This window comes from Lampetra planeri, chromosome 2 (genome assembly GCF_965212315.1).
Source record: "Lampetra planeri chromosome 2, kcLamPlan1.2.h2, whole genome shotgun sequence".
Classification (NCBI taxonomy): domain Eukaryota; kingdom Metazoa; phylum Chordata; class Hyperoartia; order Petromyzontiformes; family Petromyzontidae; genus Lampetra; species Lampetra planeri.
Genome location: NC_136108.1, coordinates 505257 through 524519, shown reverse-complemented (window position 1 = coordinate 524519; position 19263 = coordinate 505257). Strand labels below are relative to the sequence as shown.

The 19263-nt window shown below is 54.7% G+C and overlaps 1 protein-coding gene across 1 annotated transcript in view; it reads left to right on the top strand.

Annotated features, from left to right (window-relative positions):
* Positions 1-18345, top strand: part of LOC144733224 (uncharacterized) — a 147863-nt gene extending 129518 nt beyond the window's left edge. Inside the window, exons 15-21 of the mRNA XM_078615022.1 lie at positions 4238-4315; positions 7555-7674; positions 8391-8557; positions 14015-14068; positions 14960-15024; positions 16473-16546; positions 18226-18345. Coding sequence (XP_078471148.1) covers positions 4238-4315; positions 7555-7674; positions 8391-8557; positions 14015-14068; positions 14960-15024; positions 16473-16546; positions 18226-18300 — 633 coding nt within the window. The 3' untranslated portion in view covers positions 18301-18345. The remainder of the gene's footprint in view (positions 1-4237; positions 4316-7554; positions 7675-8390; positions 8558-14014; positions 14069-14959; positions 15025-16472; positions 16547-18225) is intronic.
* The last annotated feature ends 918 nt before the right edge of the window (positions 18346-19263 follow it).

Genomic DNA, 19263 nt, shown 5'->3' with positions numbered 1-19263 from the left:
GTTGCCACCTTGTTGGGGTTTGACCAGAACAGGCATGACCCGGACAGTGCGGGAATTGGCGTCTGGGTTCAGGTGGCAGGAATTGCTCTTGAACTTTGTACTGCACAGTTGTAATAGGCCGAGGCTGACTTAACAGGTGGCAACTCTTTTTCGCATGCCGAGCAAGGAGAAAGTGCCAACATTTAGAATGTTGAGATCCATCAGGCATGGTATGGACAGGCACTGTAATGGGTCCAAAGGTGGAACAACTGGACGGTTGGCATCCCTCCACACACACGGCCTCGTGGCTGGCGTGACCTCGTAACAGCACCCAGGCCTCGTGATGGCAAAGTGACCCTAAGACGCTTTAGATAATTTGATGGAAGTCTTTGGACTTGCAGTGGCTTAGATATTATAATGGATAAGGCTATAAGGCCTTGAGGCTTAGGCCTTGAGTCTGCTTAGACAGGGAAAGCACATAGTGCTTTTATATCGGTGTTTTATTTTACAATATGGAAAGATTAACTTTATTGATATTTGTTTTTGAAAAGAAAGTTGAGGAAAAATATGACTTTGCCAAAGAGGCATTGATAACAATCTTAGCGAAAGTTGAATGTATTGGTACGTTACAATATGTCAGTATGATGACATCCTGTGGGCAAGAGTAGCGGTGGTGTCGCGGTTCGCACACTGCCGTGTGAGCTCGGCCACTTCAATGCAGCTCACTGGATACTCAAATATATACCCACGACTGACATGACACAGGGATGCCTTCAGCCAGCAGTGGATTGACCAAAGCCTGCAAATCGTTCCTTGTTGTTGTCACGTCCTGTTGCCCGTCAGTGCTGCGCGACTCATTTCAAGCGGTGGGGGGGGGGATGCACAACAGAGGCGCTTCGCGGCGCAGGCTCCAACAGTCACGCAGGAACTCGTGGTGGCACTGGGCATGAGTTAAACTACAACACCGCCGGCTCAACAGTACAACGCCTTCACGATACACGACTACGAAATGCCTTCCGGACGAGTTGGACACCGCCTCAGCAAAGTGATTGCAGGGCTGCCCCTTGGCGTCACATCGTGATTGTAATGATAACAAAAGTTACGACGCCTGGAACGATGGTCGCCTTCGCGACAACATCAATTGTCGCGAATCGGGGTCGCTCTTCAATTCTCGAATCATGTTTTGTTATTGTGGTGAATGTAGCGGCCTCGAGTGGCAGTAAGGGTCGTGTGAATCCATGACGTTCGAGGTATGCAAATCGAGAATGAGCGACTCTGACACGCACGGTGTAGGCCGAGCGTAACGATCGATGTCAGCGACGATGGAACAAGGACATCCTCGCCAGCGGTGCTCTACACCCAGGACAGTCTCACGCTGAGTCTCGAGACGTTTGCAGGAGGGTCCTGCTGCTTTGCAATGTTTGGCCAACTCCAATAATGAACCCAGAGAAAACCCCGCTCCGACTTAAGAGAGTAAAATTGTCTACATTCGGCATAGACCCATAAATATGAATAAGCAACTGTCTGCATTTCGATGGGATTAGCATCACGGCTACTGCTGCTGGGCCCTTGATGCGCCACTTGGCATGCGCACGCATGAAGCCTCGGCTCCTCCCGATTCGTCAAGGGAACTCGCCGCTTTGTCTTCTCCTTCTGGAGGGACGTGCCGGCTCGCCGACAAGCCCTGCGCTCCACATCGCCTCGAAAACACACAACACTCGCCGTGGAAACAAACGTTCTAATCCGCATACTTAGGATCGCCTAGGAGGGAGGGCGGTGTCCTGATGCTTCCCCTCGCGGCGTGGAGAAGCAGTTTGCAGAGAGCAGAAATCACTTTCCGGAGAGAGCGATGGGAATCAAAGAAGTTTTCTTGCGACTAAAAGCAAAAATTAATCTGGCGCTCGGCAGTGAAGCCTCAAACCTCGGAGCCCGGCAGCGCGTGGCCTCACGGCGTGAGAGATGGATGACAAACAGGGCCCGAGTAGCGTCGCGCTCCAAACTCGGGTTGTGAGCGAAGTGAGGAGGAAGTGAAGCGAAGTGGAAGTCGATCAACGCCACCCAACTCCGCACCGCGCGCCCGCCCACTCGCCACGGCGCAGCGGTCCCGGCGACGTCTCTCACGGACACGGCGTCGGACGTTTTTGCCCCACGTGCCGGAATCTTCTCCAGGAGCCTGGCATTGTGGGAGCGAAGCTGAATTCGATTGCCGAAGAAGCCCCTCCCCCCCCTCGGCACGTGGGGCGAAACGTTGGACATCGTCGCCGAACAGCGCGCGGAGGCACGACCCGATAATCGCACCGGACCGATTCGCAGCCGCGAGAATCTCCGCAGCCGCCCGCGAGGAATCGATGTGGAGACGCGACGCATCTCTCCACTCCCGCACGCGCCGCGTGCTCTCAGCGACGATTGTTTGACGCGCACACAGACAGGCCACTCATCGTGAGCAGCACTGGGGGTCAATCCACTGCTGGATGAATTCCTCCCCAAGCTACCACCTCTCTCCCACGGCATCGCACCCTCGTGCAGAGCAACGCCTCGTTCGAGAACTTTCATTCCCACGACTCCAATCGCTTTCATTCCCACGAGTTTCATTATTTCATTCCCAGGACTTCAATCGCTTCACCACTTTCACTTGTGTTAGTTCCAGCACTGCACAATAATGAGGGAATGGAGAAATAAATGTATTCAACGTTTGGATTAATTGACATAAATATATAAAAATGTTAAGAAAACATCACAAAGTACTTAAAATAACACGTTGTATACTAAGGCGTGATCTGGCGACGCTGCTGCTCCTACTGGCAGTGGTGCACAAGCACAGTGAATATAAAGAAATAAACTCGTTCGCCAGAAGTTGCAAACAATGATCTCAGCACCCGCTCAATCCGAAGCGTGCACCGTGAGCTCAAGAATCGATGATAACCGAGGAAGGATCGATTCGTCGTTACGGCCGCAGCCCCAACACCGGTTCAAGCGCGGACTTCTCTGCGCGTGTTGATCCTCTCGCCACCGTCGTCACCCCGACTCCGGCTCTGCCCGCACGAGGCCGTGGCCCCCAGCAGAGCGGGAGCCAAGGGGGTGGTGGCACATATTTAGCGACGCCAGATTGTGTGTACGGCTAATACAATTGAACTATGCGATCACTTATTAAATAAGGTTCATGCATAATTTACTTGTATTGGCATAATTAGCGCTGTTGGCATTGGGCCACTCGCGAACGCGTCCCGACAACACGCGGAAGGTGCGGACACGATCAGGGACTCAGCCAGACTGCGAACGCGGCCAAGCGGAAACCAGCAGGCGGATATCACCGAGGACTTCCCAATACGAACTACGCGCGCTCTGGTGGAACAAAGTGCGCGTGTTGCGTTGGGGTAGTGGGACGGTTCGCAACATTATCACAATTAGAGGCCTCGTGATGTTCTGTTCCAATGCCATACGAGACAAGGAGAACCGCTAATCGCATTTTTTTTTTGTATTTCCGCGGCCACAGCCAGCGAGTCCTCGGGGTGTCTCGGGCCGGGCCCGTAGCAGACGCGGCACCTCTGACGGGAGACTCGCGGCTGTGCGTGCCGCCACTTTGCCGCTGGTCACGCCGAGACATCGATTCCCTTCCGGGGGGGTGGGGGGGGTAATTTCATTCCGCGTTCCGCAGGTTTACGCTGTAATCTCACGAGCGACTGAGCGACAGCATTAGGCTTAGATGCTGAGCTCTGCTCACGGCTTTAGGGGTTGATTTCCCCTAATTGGATTGTTTAATTGAAAGTGCAAGGGCTTTATTTACAGGAACGCGCGCGATGACGTGTGTGTGTGCGCGTGTATCTGCGTCTTTGGGGCAAGTTCTCTGGGAAATGTGTCTTTGTGCGTGAGGAGGATAACGCAATGATTCGCGCACTGCGCTACGAACCCGGCGACCCGAGTTATATTCCCGCTCACAGCTGACACCGATGAAGATGATCACAAATGGTCGTGGGTCTTCCCTAGGTCGATTCAGCATTAGGTGCGGGTGGCGATGAATTAGCGGGGAGGGGGGGGAGTGGTTTCATCCATCAGCCATGGATTGTCATGACTGAAGGTGATGATGAAAACCCTTCCAAGCCGACGTGGTCATATATTTTAAGAAGTAACCACTAACCTCTCAATACCTCTTCCATCCCCCCCTGTCCTCCTCCGCCGTCCTCTCTCCTCTCTTCTTCTCCCCCCTTGTCTCCTCCTTCGCCCCCCTTCCCGCTCTGTCTCCCCCTCCCTCCTACTCCAGATGGACCACGACCCCAGGACGCCCGTGTACATCGCAGCCCAGGGTCCACTGGCCAACACCGTGGTCGACTTCTGGCAGGTGAGGGCCTTGCCATCTCGAGGCCACACGCGACCTCTGACGCCCGCGTAGCCGCTGCCGGGTCGAGGCCCAGCCGCGAGGACTGCGGCAGTTGTTTGACCACTAGCAGGGCGTGACACCTGGAAGATGCATCACAGGTGTTATAGGCTGCTGCGGGGATCCGTTGTCGGCCCGAGGGCAGTGCAGCAGAATCCCGCGGTTGTACCGCACCACGCTCCACCGACACACACTGGCCAGAGTGGTGAAGTATGGTCAAACAAACACCGCACCTTCGATATGGCGTGGGAAAACCCTTCCTCTCGGAGTGCACTAACAAAGGACCGCAAATAATGAAAATGCTATAAAATAACGACGCTCATTTCTGCTACATTGCGAGTGGACATCTCCGCGACTGACGTCGGGACTCGGACCGGACGTTAGCGGGCGGTTCGCTCGCAGGCAGAGCCATGGCGACGCCGTGCGTACTGATCGACTACACATGGTTACTGATCGACTACACATCGGTTACTGATCGACTACACATCGGTTACTGATCGACTACACATCGGTTACTGATCGACTACACATCGGTTACTGATCGACTACACATCGGTTACTGATCGACTACACATTGGTTACTGATCGACTACACATCGGTTACTGATCGACTACACATTGGTTACTGATCAACTACACATCGGTTACTGATCGACTACACATCGGTTACTGATCGACTACACATCGGTTACTGATCGACTACACATTGGTTACTGATCGACTACACATCGGTTACTGATCGACTACACATGGTTACTGATCGACTACACATGGTTACTGATCGACTACACATCGGTTACTGATCGACTACACATGGTTACTGATCGACTACACACGGTTACTGATCGACTACACATGGTTACTGATCGACTACACACGGTTACTGATCGACTACACATGGTTACTGATCGACTACACACGGTTACTGATCGACTACACATGGTTACTGATCGACTACACATCGGTTACTGATCGACTACACATCGGTTACTGATCGACTACACATGGTTACTGATCGACTACACATCGGTTACTGATCGACTACACATGGTTACTGATCGACTACACATGGTTACTGATCGACTACACATCGGTTACTGATCGACTACACATGGTTACTGATCGACTACACACGGTTACTGATCGACTACACACGGTTACTGATCGACTACACACGGTTACTGATCGACTACACATGGTTACTGATCGACTACACACGGTTACTGATCGACTACACACGGTTATTGATCGACTACACACGGTTACTGATCGACTACACATGGTTACTGATCGACTACATACGGTTACTGATCGACTACACACGGTTACTGATCGACTACACATGGTTACTGATCGACTACACACGGTTACTGATCGACTACACACGGTTACTGATCGACTACACATGGTTACTGATCGACTACACACGGTTACTGATCGACTACACATGGTTACTGATCGACTACACACGGTTACTGATCGACTACACATGGTTGCTGATCGACTACACATGGTTACTGATCGACTACACATCGGTTACGGATCGACTACACATGGTTACTGATCGACTACACATCGGTTACGGATCGACTACACATGGTTACTGATCGACTACACATCGGTTACGGATCGACTACACATGGTTACTGATCGACTACACATCGGTTACGGATCGACTACACATGGTTACTGATCGACTACACATGGTTACTGATCGACTACACATGGTTACTGATCGACTACACATCGGTTACGGATCGACTACACATCGGTTACTGATCGACTACGGCAGATGGCACGTGTTGAGGAGGACCGCGGGGAGAGACGGAGAGACATTTCAATTTGGGTTCTACAGAAACAGCAGCAACAAGAATATTAAGAAAGTTCAAAATAAATCACATCAAAGTGAAAGGGAAAGTGAAGGAGCGGGGAAGTGAATGGGCACGGGCTGACGGTGGCAGAGAGATGCATGCGGCAACACTCGGAGCTCTCTCCCTCCCTCCCTCAACTCCCTCCCTCACCTCCCTCCCTCACCTCACCTCACTTACCTCTCTCACCTCCCTCCCTTCACTCGCCCCCCTCACCTCCCTCCCCCAGCAGCGATCACTCGCGCATTGCTCCACTGTGGAAAAGTCCAATTGATTTCCTGACTCGGGAGCCACTCCTCGTGTCCTCGTTTTGAGAAAGTATTTGTCCCGTCGATATTGAGTGACTTGCCGCGCTCTTTGGTGGGTTTTTATTGCTTAAAAAAAACATTCGCTCTCGATGGAGGCGAGGGCGGGAGGGGGTGCTCTATGTTTTATTATATATCATAGTTTATTGCGAGCAGCTGCTTGTAACGTAGAGCTGTCTTGCAAACATTTACTGCCTCGTGTCTCCTAGCTCGTCGTGTCTGCAGCCTCAAACCGAGAAGAATGGGCACTTGGGCCATTATTTATTTATCTATCTATCTCGCTTTCCAAGAGCGGCTGCGAGCACTGGCTTTGACGCCGAGCCGTGCCGGGACACGCGCCGTGCCGGGACACGCGCCGTGTCGCCCCCAACGCGCCCAATCTCCGCTGCTCCTGCGCTATGCTGAGCAGGCTTGAGCCTGAGCAGCAGCTATGTATGAATGTTGAACTTCTTCGCACCGTACTTAGCCAACCGTGCTAATCGGAGGTGCTAGAGGGGAGGCTGCCTCGGAATATCAGGCGTATCAGGCGTTATAGGCTGGGGCTGCGAGGTGACCAGCAGATGGCCCTAGAGCAATGGATTCCTGAATCTGTCTGTGCGGCGCTTTGAGTATTATCTCCTCGTGTTCCTGGTGGGGTTTTCTCCGAGCACCACATGGTTTCCTTACACGTGAAGCTGCTCAGTACACGCGCCTCTCTTCAAACGTAGCGGCCTCGCAGCGGTGAGTGTGCTGCACTACGAACCCGGAGAAATAGGGTTGAAACCGGCGACGCGGATTTGATTCCCTCTCACGGTCAACACCAGGGACGATTATCTGAACTGGAACTGGGCCTTCCCTAGGTCGACTCAGCTTCAAATGAGTAGCTGGTGCGGTGTGTCGTGAACACCGTCATTCGAGAGACAAAAGCGGCCGGGCGTGGTGCTGGCCACCCACCACCTCGTGTTTCATGCCGGCCTTCCTACGTGCTCGCTAACAGCACTTGCCCCAAGAGTCTTTTAAGGCTACACGGGGTATATTTGTCTTTCTGCAGATGGTTTGGGAGAGTGGCTGCACGGTGGTGGTGATGCTCACCCCGCTCATGGAGAACCGCGTGGAGCACTGCTACCGCTACTGGCCCGAGGAGGGTTCCCGCACCTACCACGTCTACGAGGTGCGACGCCTCCTCTCGCCAGCAACCCCCCCCCTCCACGCCTCGTGGCACCTTCCCAAACCTGCCTGCACCTGTCCACACCTGTCCACCCTGTCCCCACCTGTCCACACCTGTCCACACCTGTCCTTCTCAAGACAACACTGATCCCACACCTCACTCACCACAAGGTATTGTGGTCTTTACCACATCGCATGGCTTGCAGCGCATTTCGCTGCAAACACTCAGAGAGGATTCACGGAGGACTTCCCATCGTGCGGTTCTGGTACCTTGGACAGCGGCGCCAGACGCAGCTGAGACGGGGCCGGTGGCTCTGAGCACCAACAATCCGCAAAGCAAAACTGCTTGCACCTTCCCATGCCTATCTGCATCATCATCATCATCATCATAGTCAGTCACGGTCAGCCACGAACGATCCACTGCTGGACGAAGCACCCCCCCACCAACCCGCTGCCATCTCTCACAATCCTGCAATGTGGCAATCCGCCCAGCACCCACACGTGGTGTTTAGTTTGTTGTCCTTCCCCCCCACATCCGATTAGCACGGTTGGCTACGTACAGCGCCAAATAAGTTCAACATACGTACATACGCGACACGATGACATCGCTGCCTCTCCTCCGTGAACGACCTCTCGGATGCGTTCCATTTCTTCCGCCGCCTTACTTTCAAAAAATACGAATCACAAGATACCCCCCCCGCCCCCCCCCCCCTTGTCCAGGTGAACCTGGTGTCGGAGCACGTGTGGTGCGAGGACTTCCTGGTGCGCTCGCTCTACCTGAAGAACGCGCTCACGGCCGAGACGCGCACCCTCACGCAGTTCCACTACCTGAGCTGGCCCGACCAGGCGGCGCCCTCCTCCGCCGCCTCCCTGCTCGACTTCCGCAGGCAAGAGCCGCCCTCGCTCCGGTGCTGCTGATGGCGCTGCTGGTGGTGATGCTGGTGGTGGTGATGGTGATGGTGCTGGTGGTGGTGGTACTGCTGATGGTGGTAGTGATGGTGCTGGTGGTGGTGATGGTGCTGCTGGTGCTGCTGGTGGCGATGGTGCTCGAGGTGGTGGTACTGCTGATGGTGGTTGTGATGGTGCTGCTGGTAATGAAGGTGCTGATGATGATGGCACTGCTGGTGGTGATGGTGGTCATGGTGGTGATGGCGCTGCTACTGATGCTGCTCCTGCTGGTGGTGATGATTTTCTTACAACTCAAATATGATCTCCATCGCCCGTGGGAAGCCCTGGTGCGGTTTTATGACCGGCCACTGCCACCACCGGGATGGTGCCAAGCCAGGAGCCAATCTTGCTCTTGTGTTTGACGTCGGCGATGCCCCAGTCGGTGCCGCCGCTTCTCCTCTCGAGTGAAGTTCGATTCCAGGAAGGGGCATCTGCCGTTGTCCAGAACAGTCGGCGTGGTCGTAGCTGCGGTGGCGGTCAGGATCTTCGTGGGCGGGCATCGTCGTGCTTGTGAGGAGGGACCGTAGGACTGCAGGAGGAGGACTGTATGAGTGCTGTGTAGGAGTGCTGTGTATGAGTGCTGTGTATGAGTGCTGTGTAGGAGTGCTGTGTATGAGTGCTGTGTATGAGTGCTGTGTATGAGTGCTGTGTATGAGTGCTGTGTAGGAGTGCTGTGTAGGAGTGCTGTGTATGAGTGCTGTGTATGAGTGCTGTGTAGGAGTGCTGTGTATGAGTGCTGTGTAGGAGTGCTGTGTATGAGTGCTGTGTAGGAGTGCTGTGTATGAGTGCTGTGTAGGAGTGCTGTGTATGAGTGCTGTGTAGGAGTGCTGTGTAGGAGTGCTGTGTAGGAGTGCTGTGTAGGAGTGCTGTGTAGGAGTGCTGTGTATGAGTGCTGTGTATGAGTGCTGTGTAGGAGTGCTGTGTAGGAGTGCTGTGTAGGAGTGCTGTGTAGGAGTGCTGTGTAGGAGTGCTGTGTATGAGTGCTGTGTATGAGTGCTGTGTAGGAGTGCTGTGTAGGAGTGCTGTGTATGAGTGCTGTGTATGAGTGCTGTGTATGAGTGCTGTGTAGGAGTGCTGTGTAGGAGTGCTGTGTAGGAGTGCTGTGTATGAGTGCTGTGTAGGAGTGCTGTGTATGAGTGCTGTGTAGGAGTGCTGTGTAGGAGTGCTGTGTAGGAGTGCTGTGTAGGAGTGCTGTGTATGAGTGCTGTGTAGGAGTGCTGTGTAGGAGTGCTGTGTAGGAGTGCTGTGTATGAGTGCTGTGTAGGAGTGCTGTGTAGGAGTGCTGTGTAGGAGTGCTGTGTATGAGTGCTGTGTATGAGTGCTGTGTATGAGTGCTGTGTAGGAGTGCTGTGTAGGAGTGCTGTGTAGGAGTGCTGTGTATGAGTGCTGTGTATGAGTGCTGTGTAGGAGTGCTGTGTATGAGTGCTGTGTAGGAGTGCTGTGTATGAGTGCTGTGTATGAGTGCTGTGTATGAGTGCTGTGTATGAGTGCTGTGTAGGAGTGCTGTGTATGAGTGCTGTGTAGGAGTGCTGTGTATGAGTGCTGTGTAGGAGTGCTGTGTATGAGTGCTGTGTAGGAGTGCTGTGTAGGAGTGCTGTGTAGGAGTGCTGTGTATGAGTGCTGTGTATGAGTGCTGTGTAGGAGTGCTGTGTATGAGCACAGGCGGCCACACTGGGAGTAGCGTTGACCGCTGAGTTCGGCGGTGATGATTCGCAAGGCGGCGATCAGCTGGGTGCCAGCGAGGTTCGTGTGGACCTCCTTCTCCATTCTGTTGCGCAACACTGCAGTGGTGGTGGTCTCAGGTAGTCGTGGTTGTGACGGTAGTGGTGAGGACGATGAGACACCCCTGTCATTCATCAGTGGCCAAGCGAAGTGGTTGGTGGATCGCGCATGGATTGAGTCTGTGTGAGACACCAACTTGCGGTGACTGTAGGCGGCAGATCATGATCAGCCATGGTCAATCCACTGCTAGGTGAAGGCCTCTCCAAGCCACCACCACCTCACACGATCCCGCGGTGCAACAATCCACCCTGCACACGAACTCACCTCATTGCTCCATCTCCTCAGTAGGCGTCCTCTTAGACACATTCTATTCCGTGGCTGCCACTCCGCGGTGATGATCACCTTTCTTGAGAGTGTAATTGATGACAGTACAGCAAGTAGGTTCATGATGGAACACAGCCAGAATGCCCCATCCCCATCAGCTGCCGCCCTCATCAGGCAGCCCGGGCACCGAGGTGGCCGCGAGGGATGAGGATCGACAGCGACTTAGCGGGAGCGCCACGCGGCGCCGGGCGTCGTGATCGGGCAAGGGGCGATCTCCCGTGCAGTCACCGCCCACTCGCCCTCTCTTCCCACTCGCCCACTCGCTCTTCCCACTCGCCCACTCTCCCACTCGCCCTCCCTTCCCACTCGCCCACTCAACCCACCCATCCATTCCTCACACGCTCGCTTAGGTGTGTGCGAGAGAGAGAGACGCGGGGAGAGCAAGTAGCAGTGGGACGGGGGGAGAGCGAGAGAGAGTGTAAATGTGAGAGTGTAAATGTGAGAGTGTAAATGTGAGAGTGTAAATGTGAGAGTGTAAATGTGAGAGTGTAAATGTGAGAGTGTAAATGTGAGGGTGTAAATGTGAGAGTGTAAATGTGAGAGTGTAAACGTGAGAGTGTAAACGTGAGGGTGTAAATGTGAGAGTGTAAATGTGAGAGTGTAAATGTGAGGGTGTAAATGTGAGAGTGTAAATGTGAGGGTGTAAATGTGAGGGTGTAAATGTGAGGGTGTAAATGTGAGAGTGTAAATGTGAGAGTGTAAATGTGAGAGTGTAAATGTGAGAGTGTAAATGTGAGAGTGTAAATGTGAGAGTGTAAATGCAGTCAGCTGTGCACACCGCTTCCCCGGCAGCCGATGTCATTTTTGTGATTTGCAGCTGGTTTCATTAGTAAAGTTGCATAGTCACAAAAGTGATCATTGGAAGCTGTGGACCCTCCTCGGCCCGGCCCAGTTGAGGCTGCTTTGGAATGAAAGGGATGGTGCTCACGTTGGAGTGATGATGCGCAGTGGGGGTGCCCGATAGCACACACGCACGCGTTCACGCGCACGCACGCGTTCACACGCACGCGTTCACACAAACTCGGCTCACCCGGTGCGTAGCGCAGCGCGCTGACCGCTACGCTACCGCACACTGACACGCACACTGACACACACAGAGACACACACACTGACACACACACTGACAACAACAACAACCGCCATTCGCCACTAAGTGGCGGTGACGTCAACACGACGCTTGTGCCAGGCCATGTGCACCCTGAGGCCACGTGAAGTGTCGAACGCCCGCTGGCAGGAGGTCACGGGGCAGACCCAGGTGCCACGGGTCGACTGACTGAGATGACCGAGATGACTGGCTGATGCACCACCTGTGCCCCCTACTGTGCCAACTTGCTGTGCTTTAGCCACCCGGCGCTCCGCTCGTTGTTGTGAGCGTCGCTCCTCCGCCCTCCGTTGTTGTTGGAGGGCGACTGCCTCCAACTGCCCAGTAGCGTCCTTCACGAGCCTCCTCCACTGAGGCCGATCTTGACACCGCTGGTACCAGTCATCGGCAAGTCCACTCAGCTCCACGTCCTCTTGTACCACATCACTCCATCTCTTCTCTAGCCCGTGCCACGCCCGTTTAGCCCCCTCGATCCGGCCGAACAAAAGCTGTTTAGGTATGCGGTGGCTGGGCATGCGGGCTACATGACCCAGCCAACGCAGCCTTGCCTGCCGGAGGAGCTCACTGATGGGACTTTGCCCAGATCTTTCAAGGACTTGTGAGCTCCTCACACAAGCCAGCCTGGTTAAACCCAGGATGGATCGTAGGCAGGCCAGCCTAAATGTTTCCAACCGGCGAAGATGCTCCACTAGGGGGGTCCACGTTTCGCAAGCGTAGAGAAGGGAGGGAATGACCGTGGCCGAGAAGACCTGAAGCTTCGTGCGGAGCGACAGACCAGGTAGCTTCCACACAGCGTTACGCAACCGATGAAAAGATATTGCCGCTCGACTGATTCGGAGTGATACCTCTGCTGATAAACTGGAGCCGGTCATAAGCACACTGCCCAGGTATGGGAAACTCTCCACTCTCTCCACAACTGCCCCATCACCAATTGGGAGTTGTGGGGGTGGAGTGTCCGATGGTACAAAATACCCAGGCAGGTGCTTAGTTTTGGTGGGGCTGATGGTAAGGCCCCACCTCTTAGTGGCACGCTCCAGTCTCAGCAGCAGCGTCTCCAACTCCTCTTCTGAATGAGCAGCTATTACCAAATCATCGGCACACATAACGTGGTTGACCAATAGGGAGCCATCCCTTGATCGCACCCGGGCGTCGATCAGCCTCCCATTATATCTGTACCAAATGGAAATTCCCCCGGTACAGCTATTGAAGGCTTCACGAACTACGCAGTCGACATAGATGTTAAATAATGTGGGAGCCAGAGGACATCCCTGTCGCACCCCAAGGTGTACAGGGAAAGGCTCCAACTCCTGGCCACGTAGTTTTACCCGGGCCCGCTCACCATCATGAAGGTCCTTAATGAGCGGGAATCGAACCGGTGGTTCATAGCGCACCGCGCTAACCGCTACACTACCGCTCCCCACAGAGACACACACACTAACACACACACTGACACACACACTGACACACACAGAGACACACACACTGACACACACAGAGACACACACACTAACACACACACTGACACACACACTGAGACACACTGACACACACACTGACACACACTGATACACACTGACACACACACTGACGCACACTCACACACACTGACACACACACTGACACAGCGTGTAGCCGCACCAGAGGGCACTCCCACTGCGCCCGCCTTAGAGGACTGCCCCCCCGCCCCTGCGCTGGGGGAAGCCGCAGCAGCTCGGCACCGCCGCCGTGCCGGGCCCCGGGCACCGCCGCCGTGCCGTGGGTGCCCGGCGCGGTCTCCGGGGGACACGGAGCGGCAGGCCGAGTCAGTCGCTGCTGGTTCATGGGCGGGGGTTTGTTTGTGGCGAGAGTTCCACAAGGCGAGCCGCTGACCCCCCCCCCGCTCTCTCTACCTCCTCTCTCTGCGTGCCACTTCCCGTCTCTCTCCTCGCATCTCTCATCTCCTGCCCCCTGCCACGTGTTCGTCTGTCACTTATCTCACCGTGTTCTCTTCCAGCCCTCTTGTTTCCTCTCGCCAACTCTCGTCTCGCTCCCTTCTCCCTGTAAGTGTGTATCTCTATGCCTGCCCTCACTCTGTGTGTGTCTGTCCTTCTCTCTGTGTCTCTCTCTCTCTCTCCCTCTCTGTCTCCCTCTCTGTGTCTCTCTCTCTGTATGTGCCTCTCTCTCTCTCTCTCCCTGTGTCGTCTCACAGGAAAGTGAACAAATGCTACAGGGGTCGCTCGTGCCCGGTCATCGTGCACTGCAGGTGAGAGGTCACTCATCACAGCAGTCACAGCTTGCCCATGACGCCTCACTGTTTCACTACCCCCGCTCCCCCCACCAGACTAACCCCCCCCCCCCCCCCACGTGTTACTCGGCCTTGAATGCATTTTACAAAAACCGATTCCCAAATCGCTGTTCCCGCATATTACACTTTCAGTTAAATTAGTAAATGTATTTATAACATCATTATTGTTACGCTGAGTGTCTGCTTCTGCTGTGTCATGTACAGCGCTGTGAGATCCTTGGTGAAAAGCCGCTATATACATGCCATTATTATTATTGTAGACGAGGAATGAGAGGAAGAGCCTTGAGACATCCCTGGAGCATGGGGGAGACGCTTCCAGTCACGGCTGTGGTTGGAACGTCGACCATAGGTCATTAGGGGTCACCAGTCGTCGTACAGAGCTCACGGTCAATGCTGCAGTGACCTTCACGCCAGGAGGGGGGTGCGGTCGGTGTGGGCAGGGGTCACACAGGCGTTGGGGAAGTACGGCGAGGGTACGGATGATGGTGATGATGGTAAAGGGAGGAGTCTGCGCTGCGAGCTGCCGGGAAGAGAGTCCCGGGGCGGGGAGACGGGGTTGGGGAATGGGGCAGAGAGTGGCAGGGGAGAGAGCGATTGAGAACGACGCTTTCGACTTCACAGCCAAGCGCTGTCGCGTTAGGGATCGTGGTACCGATTCGGCACCGTCGGGTTCGACGTGGCAGCAGCGCGCCAGATGTCTTAACGTGTCGAGTGATCGTGGGGTGGGGGGGGAGCTCGCGCGGGGCCCCAGAGCGCCGGCCCGCTCGCTGCCCGCCAGGGAGCGAGGTGCCCCCCCCCCCCCCCCCGCTGCAGCCAGCGCCCCTAACCGTGAGCGCGCGGTCTCCGCAGCGACGGGTCCGGCCGCACGGGCGTCTACATCCTCATCGACCTGGTGCTCAGCCGCCTCGCCAAAGGTGAGAGACCCCCTCCCCCAGCCCCGCCCCCCGCCCCAGCCGGCAGCAGCAGCTCGTGAAGAGGTGCCCTTAGGCCAGGGCTACCGCGAGCTGCCCCCGTCAGCGGCTTGCGTGTGGTGATGAGTGAGTGAGTCAAAATGAAGTGAGCGAATGACAAATAAGCGAAGGAGTAAATAAGTGAGTCGGTAGGTGAGTACGTGGGTGGATGAGTGATTCAATGAGTGAGCGAGCAAATGAGTAAGTCGGTTGGGGAGTAAGTGGGTGATTGATTGAATGGGTAAGTGAGCGAATGAGTGAGCAATTGCGTGAGTGAGTTGGCGGTCACGAGAGTGGGTGAGCGGGTGGGTGAGTGCACACACGAGTGAGCCAGCGAGTGGCTAACGCGAATGAGTCGGTGAGCAGGTTGGTTGGAGCGTGAGTGAGCGATTGGGTGCGCAAGTGGAATGAGCGGATGTGCAAATGAGTGAGTGAGTGAGCGAGTGAGAGTGGCAGTGCGCGAGCGCAGTCAGCCACCGGCTCTCTCGGAACGGGCCGAGACGTCACCCCGAGTGCCGCGCCGACTCAGTCGGACTCGCCCACCGAGTCGCCCCGACGGGCTCGCGATTCGTCACACGGCGACTCTCGCACTCGCTCTCTCGCGCTTGGCGTCTGTGTTGTTCTCATTATTTGCGCGTCTCGTATGTATTCTCGAGCCTCGTTATTTATCCAGTTTTAAACGCGCACCGAATGCCACAACAAACAGCGGCGCGCCGACCGGCACAACTGACAGCAGAGTCACAGAGTCACCGGTGGTGACGTCTCCTCTGGCACCACAAGAATGGCCGCACACCAGGGCCCCGCGCTCCTTTCAACCCCCCCCCATTTATGAATGTATTTCTATATTTGTGTTTGTTTATATATAAATATGTTATTAAAGCTTTCTGGTGCAAGGCTAAAAGGCGAAGGTCCCTTGCTGATTGCCAGCGCTCATTGATGCCGCTTCCACCGCGCGTGACCTTTCCGCTCGACTGATCATGAAACGAGCCGCGGCCTCTGGGGGGCCGCGTGGGCGCGCGGCGGCGGCCCCCGCAGAGCGGCGGCCCTCGCGGCCCCACGCGGCCCTCCCCGCGCGTTCGGTAACAGCCGTGGCCCCCATCCACGCCGTGATGCGCGTCGTTGCGCAACCGCTCGAGCCTCAGGAAATATTCCTGCAGCCCCCCCCCCCCCGCCTTCTTCATCACCGTCTCATCATCACGTCCCGTGAGTTTGTATCTCTCTCTGTGACGAGGCGCCTTGTATGTGTGGTGCTTTGGCTTCTCGTTGTGGGTGAAGATGCCGTGTGTCGTCACGAGTTGATTTGTTGCTGGAGATGCCCCCCCCCAACCCTGCCGTGACCTTCCCTTGGCGCTGATCGCGCTGCCAACGCCTGCGAATCCCTCTCATCTCGGCGTGCTTGCTCGTGTCTCTAGGCACAAAGGAGATTGACATTGCAGCCACCTTGGAGTTCATCAGAGACCAGAGACTCGGAATGGTGGAAACGAAGGTGAGAGACAGAAGAACGTGCGACGCATTTACATTGTATGTATTTGGCTCTGCCCGTGTGTGTGTGTTTCTGCAGTCTTAGTATGGCGGCAGTCGCAATAAAGGGGACGCACTAATTGGGTGGCCACAAAAGGGATCTTGGCAAATATTCGCGGAGCGGGACCCTGCTCGGAATAGCGATCAAAACGATAGCGTGCACACGCGTGAATACGCACATCACCCCACGTTTTATTCTAAAGTTTCCTATTTATATTAAATATTTGTTTTTTTTGCCCGGTGTTACCCAAGTCTCCCTTGACAATCAGCTCTTGAGCTGGATTTATGAATGAATGTGTGACGATACACGAGGGTGATGTTATAGCATTAAGTCTAACAGCAGATTACACTGGATCTCAGAAGCTAAGCAGAATAGAGCCTGGTTAGTACCGCCAGTGAAGACCACCAGGGCAGGGCTGGTGGTGTATTCGTGGCGCTGGGAGGTGTGACCAGGAGGTGGCCGTACCGAGTGTCTCCCCCTCGTACAGAGCAGCGCAGTGCTGGATGTTCTCCGTGCACTCGCGGTCTCATACAACACCAAGCCAATCCCTCGCTCATCCAGGTTTTCCAGATATATCGTTGACATTGTTAAATTGGATGGCATCATGCAGAGTTCACTTCCTGTATTTCGTATGGCTAATGGTGGGCGACCATCAGAGATTCAGTTCGCAGTGATGTTTCCGTTCAATCGCCTTGTCTCAGAGTTGGGGAATCGCAGAGACACCCATTCATTCACCACCTCACTAATTCACTCACACACCCACTCACCGGCTTACCCATTCACTCACTCGCCCATTCACTCACCCACGGACCACTTCAAATGTATATTGGGGCAGTACGAAATGTTACGCTCCATAGTTTGGTGTTCGTAGTTGCAGTCCCACAGACGAGAGAGAAATAATTGTATTCTCTGCTTGTGCATTTGGTATCCACCGCATCTTCTGTGGTTTGTGCGGATCCAGTTAAGCACTATCCGTTGTTTCCGTGGAAGATGAAAGCCGGGCAGTGCGGTGGTGGTGGGGTCACTGATGAGCTGTGTGCTGGGAAAGCCGGGTGGTGGTGGTGGTGGGCGCGCTGATGTCGTGTTTGTTGAGCACGTTGCTGGATCCTCACTCATCACGCCCACGAGGCCAAAGGAAGCCATTCTCCCCCGTTGGGTCGTGTGCTACGGTGGGATGCGCTGTCCAAGGGCTGATCTAGAAGCCACTCTGCGCTCCTTGTAACATCCGGCGGTCCTGCACTAAATATTGTATTATCATTGTGAATTCCCTGCTCGAACAAAACTCCCTGAACGATGAGATCAGTTCGCGTGCACGAGCGAGATGGGTGGCAGCAGGAGTGGACGGTAACGAATGGCGACGGCGTGCGTAGGCCTTCATCCAGCAGCAGATAGACAATGGCCGATGACGAATGCTTTCTCTCTGTGTATCTCTCACACGCCCACCTGCCTCTGCTTCCCTCCACCCACCATTCCCCACCCGGTTGCATAAACCCCGCCCCAACCCCTCGCCGCCCCCTGCACACTGCCACACACTCTCACTCACATACACTCACTCACACACTCTGACACACACACACACTGACAAACTCACACTCACACACTCACTCTCACACACACTCACTCTCACACTCACTCACACACAGGAGCAGTTCGGCTTCGCGCTCACGGCCGTCGCGGAGGAGGTGAACGCTATCCTGAGGTCTCTGCCGACCAAGTGACGGCGCCCGCCCAGCCCACGTGCCCGCCCAGCCCACGTGCCCGCCCAGCCCACGTGCCCGCCCAGCCCACGTGCCCGCCCAGCCCACGTGCCCGCCCAGCCCACGTGCCCGCCCAGCCCACGTGCCCGCCCAGCCCACGTGCCCGCCCAGCCCACGTGCCCGCCCGTCCCCGTCTGTCCGTCTCCTCGCCGGCCACGCCAACCCGCCAATGTTGCTGCTTTGCTCGTTCGCTGTGCCCGTATCCTCGTTGTCGTTTTAAGCGGTCGCCATCGTCATCATCGTCGTGGTCATCCTCGTCGCGGAGCGGTGGGCAGGGTCGGCGGGACATCCTCTCGGTGTCCGCTGAACCGAAACGATGCGCTGACTCTGCTGCTTCTGCTCCTTTTAATCCCGTGTATGACGACACCACATGAATAATCAACACGCGTGTATCAGTTATTCGTATGAATTATATTAATATTTATTGAATGGGAGCTGGGGGGTTAAAAAGACTGTTATTAGCATTCTTCCACAGATGTATTTATTTCACGGTGGAGCAGTAAATATTCAGCTGTGAACTGCCAATTGTAAATCTAGGATATGTCTTGACGCTAAATATGTAGGTGATTCTGTAGCATAACATATTTTCACGACAATATATTATACATAGATATATATATACATCACGTAACAATATAACATTGAGACTCATCTATTCAGAAGTAGCTTATAATTTAAGGAAAACGAGGAAATATTTACCAGTGTTGAATATCGTGACATGTATTTTAAGTGGAAAGTCAATTATGTTCTTACGTATGATACTATCGCAGTAAATTCCATTACGTATTCTCCAGGTGATGACTCGAGAAGCAAACCATGTGGTTGATTAAAATGACTTTGGAGTCTCGTGTCGCGGACGTGACGGTGCCGTTGGCATGATTGAGCATCGGGGTGGAATCGCCGATGGGGGGGGGGTGTGAAAGC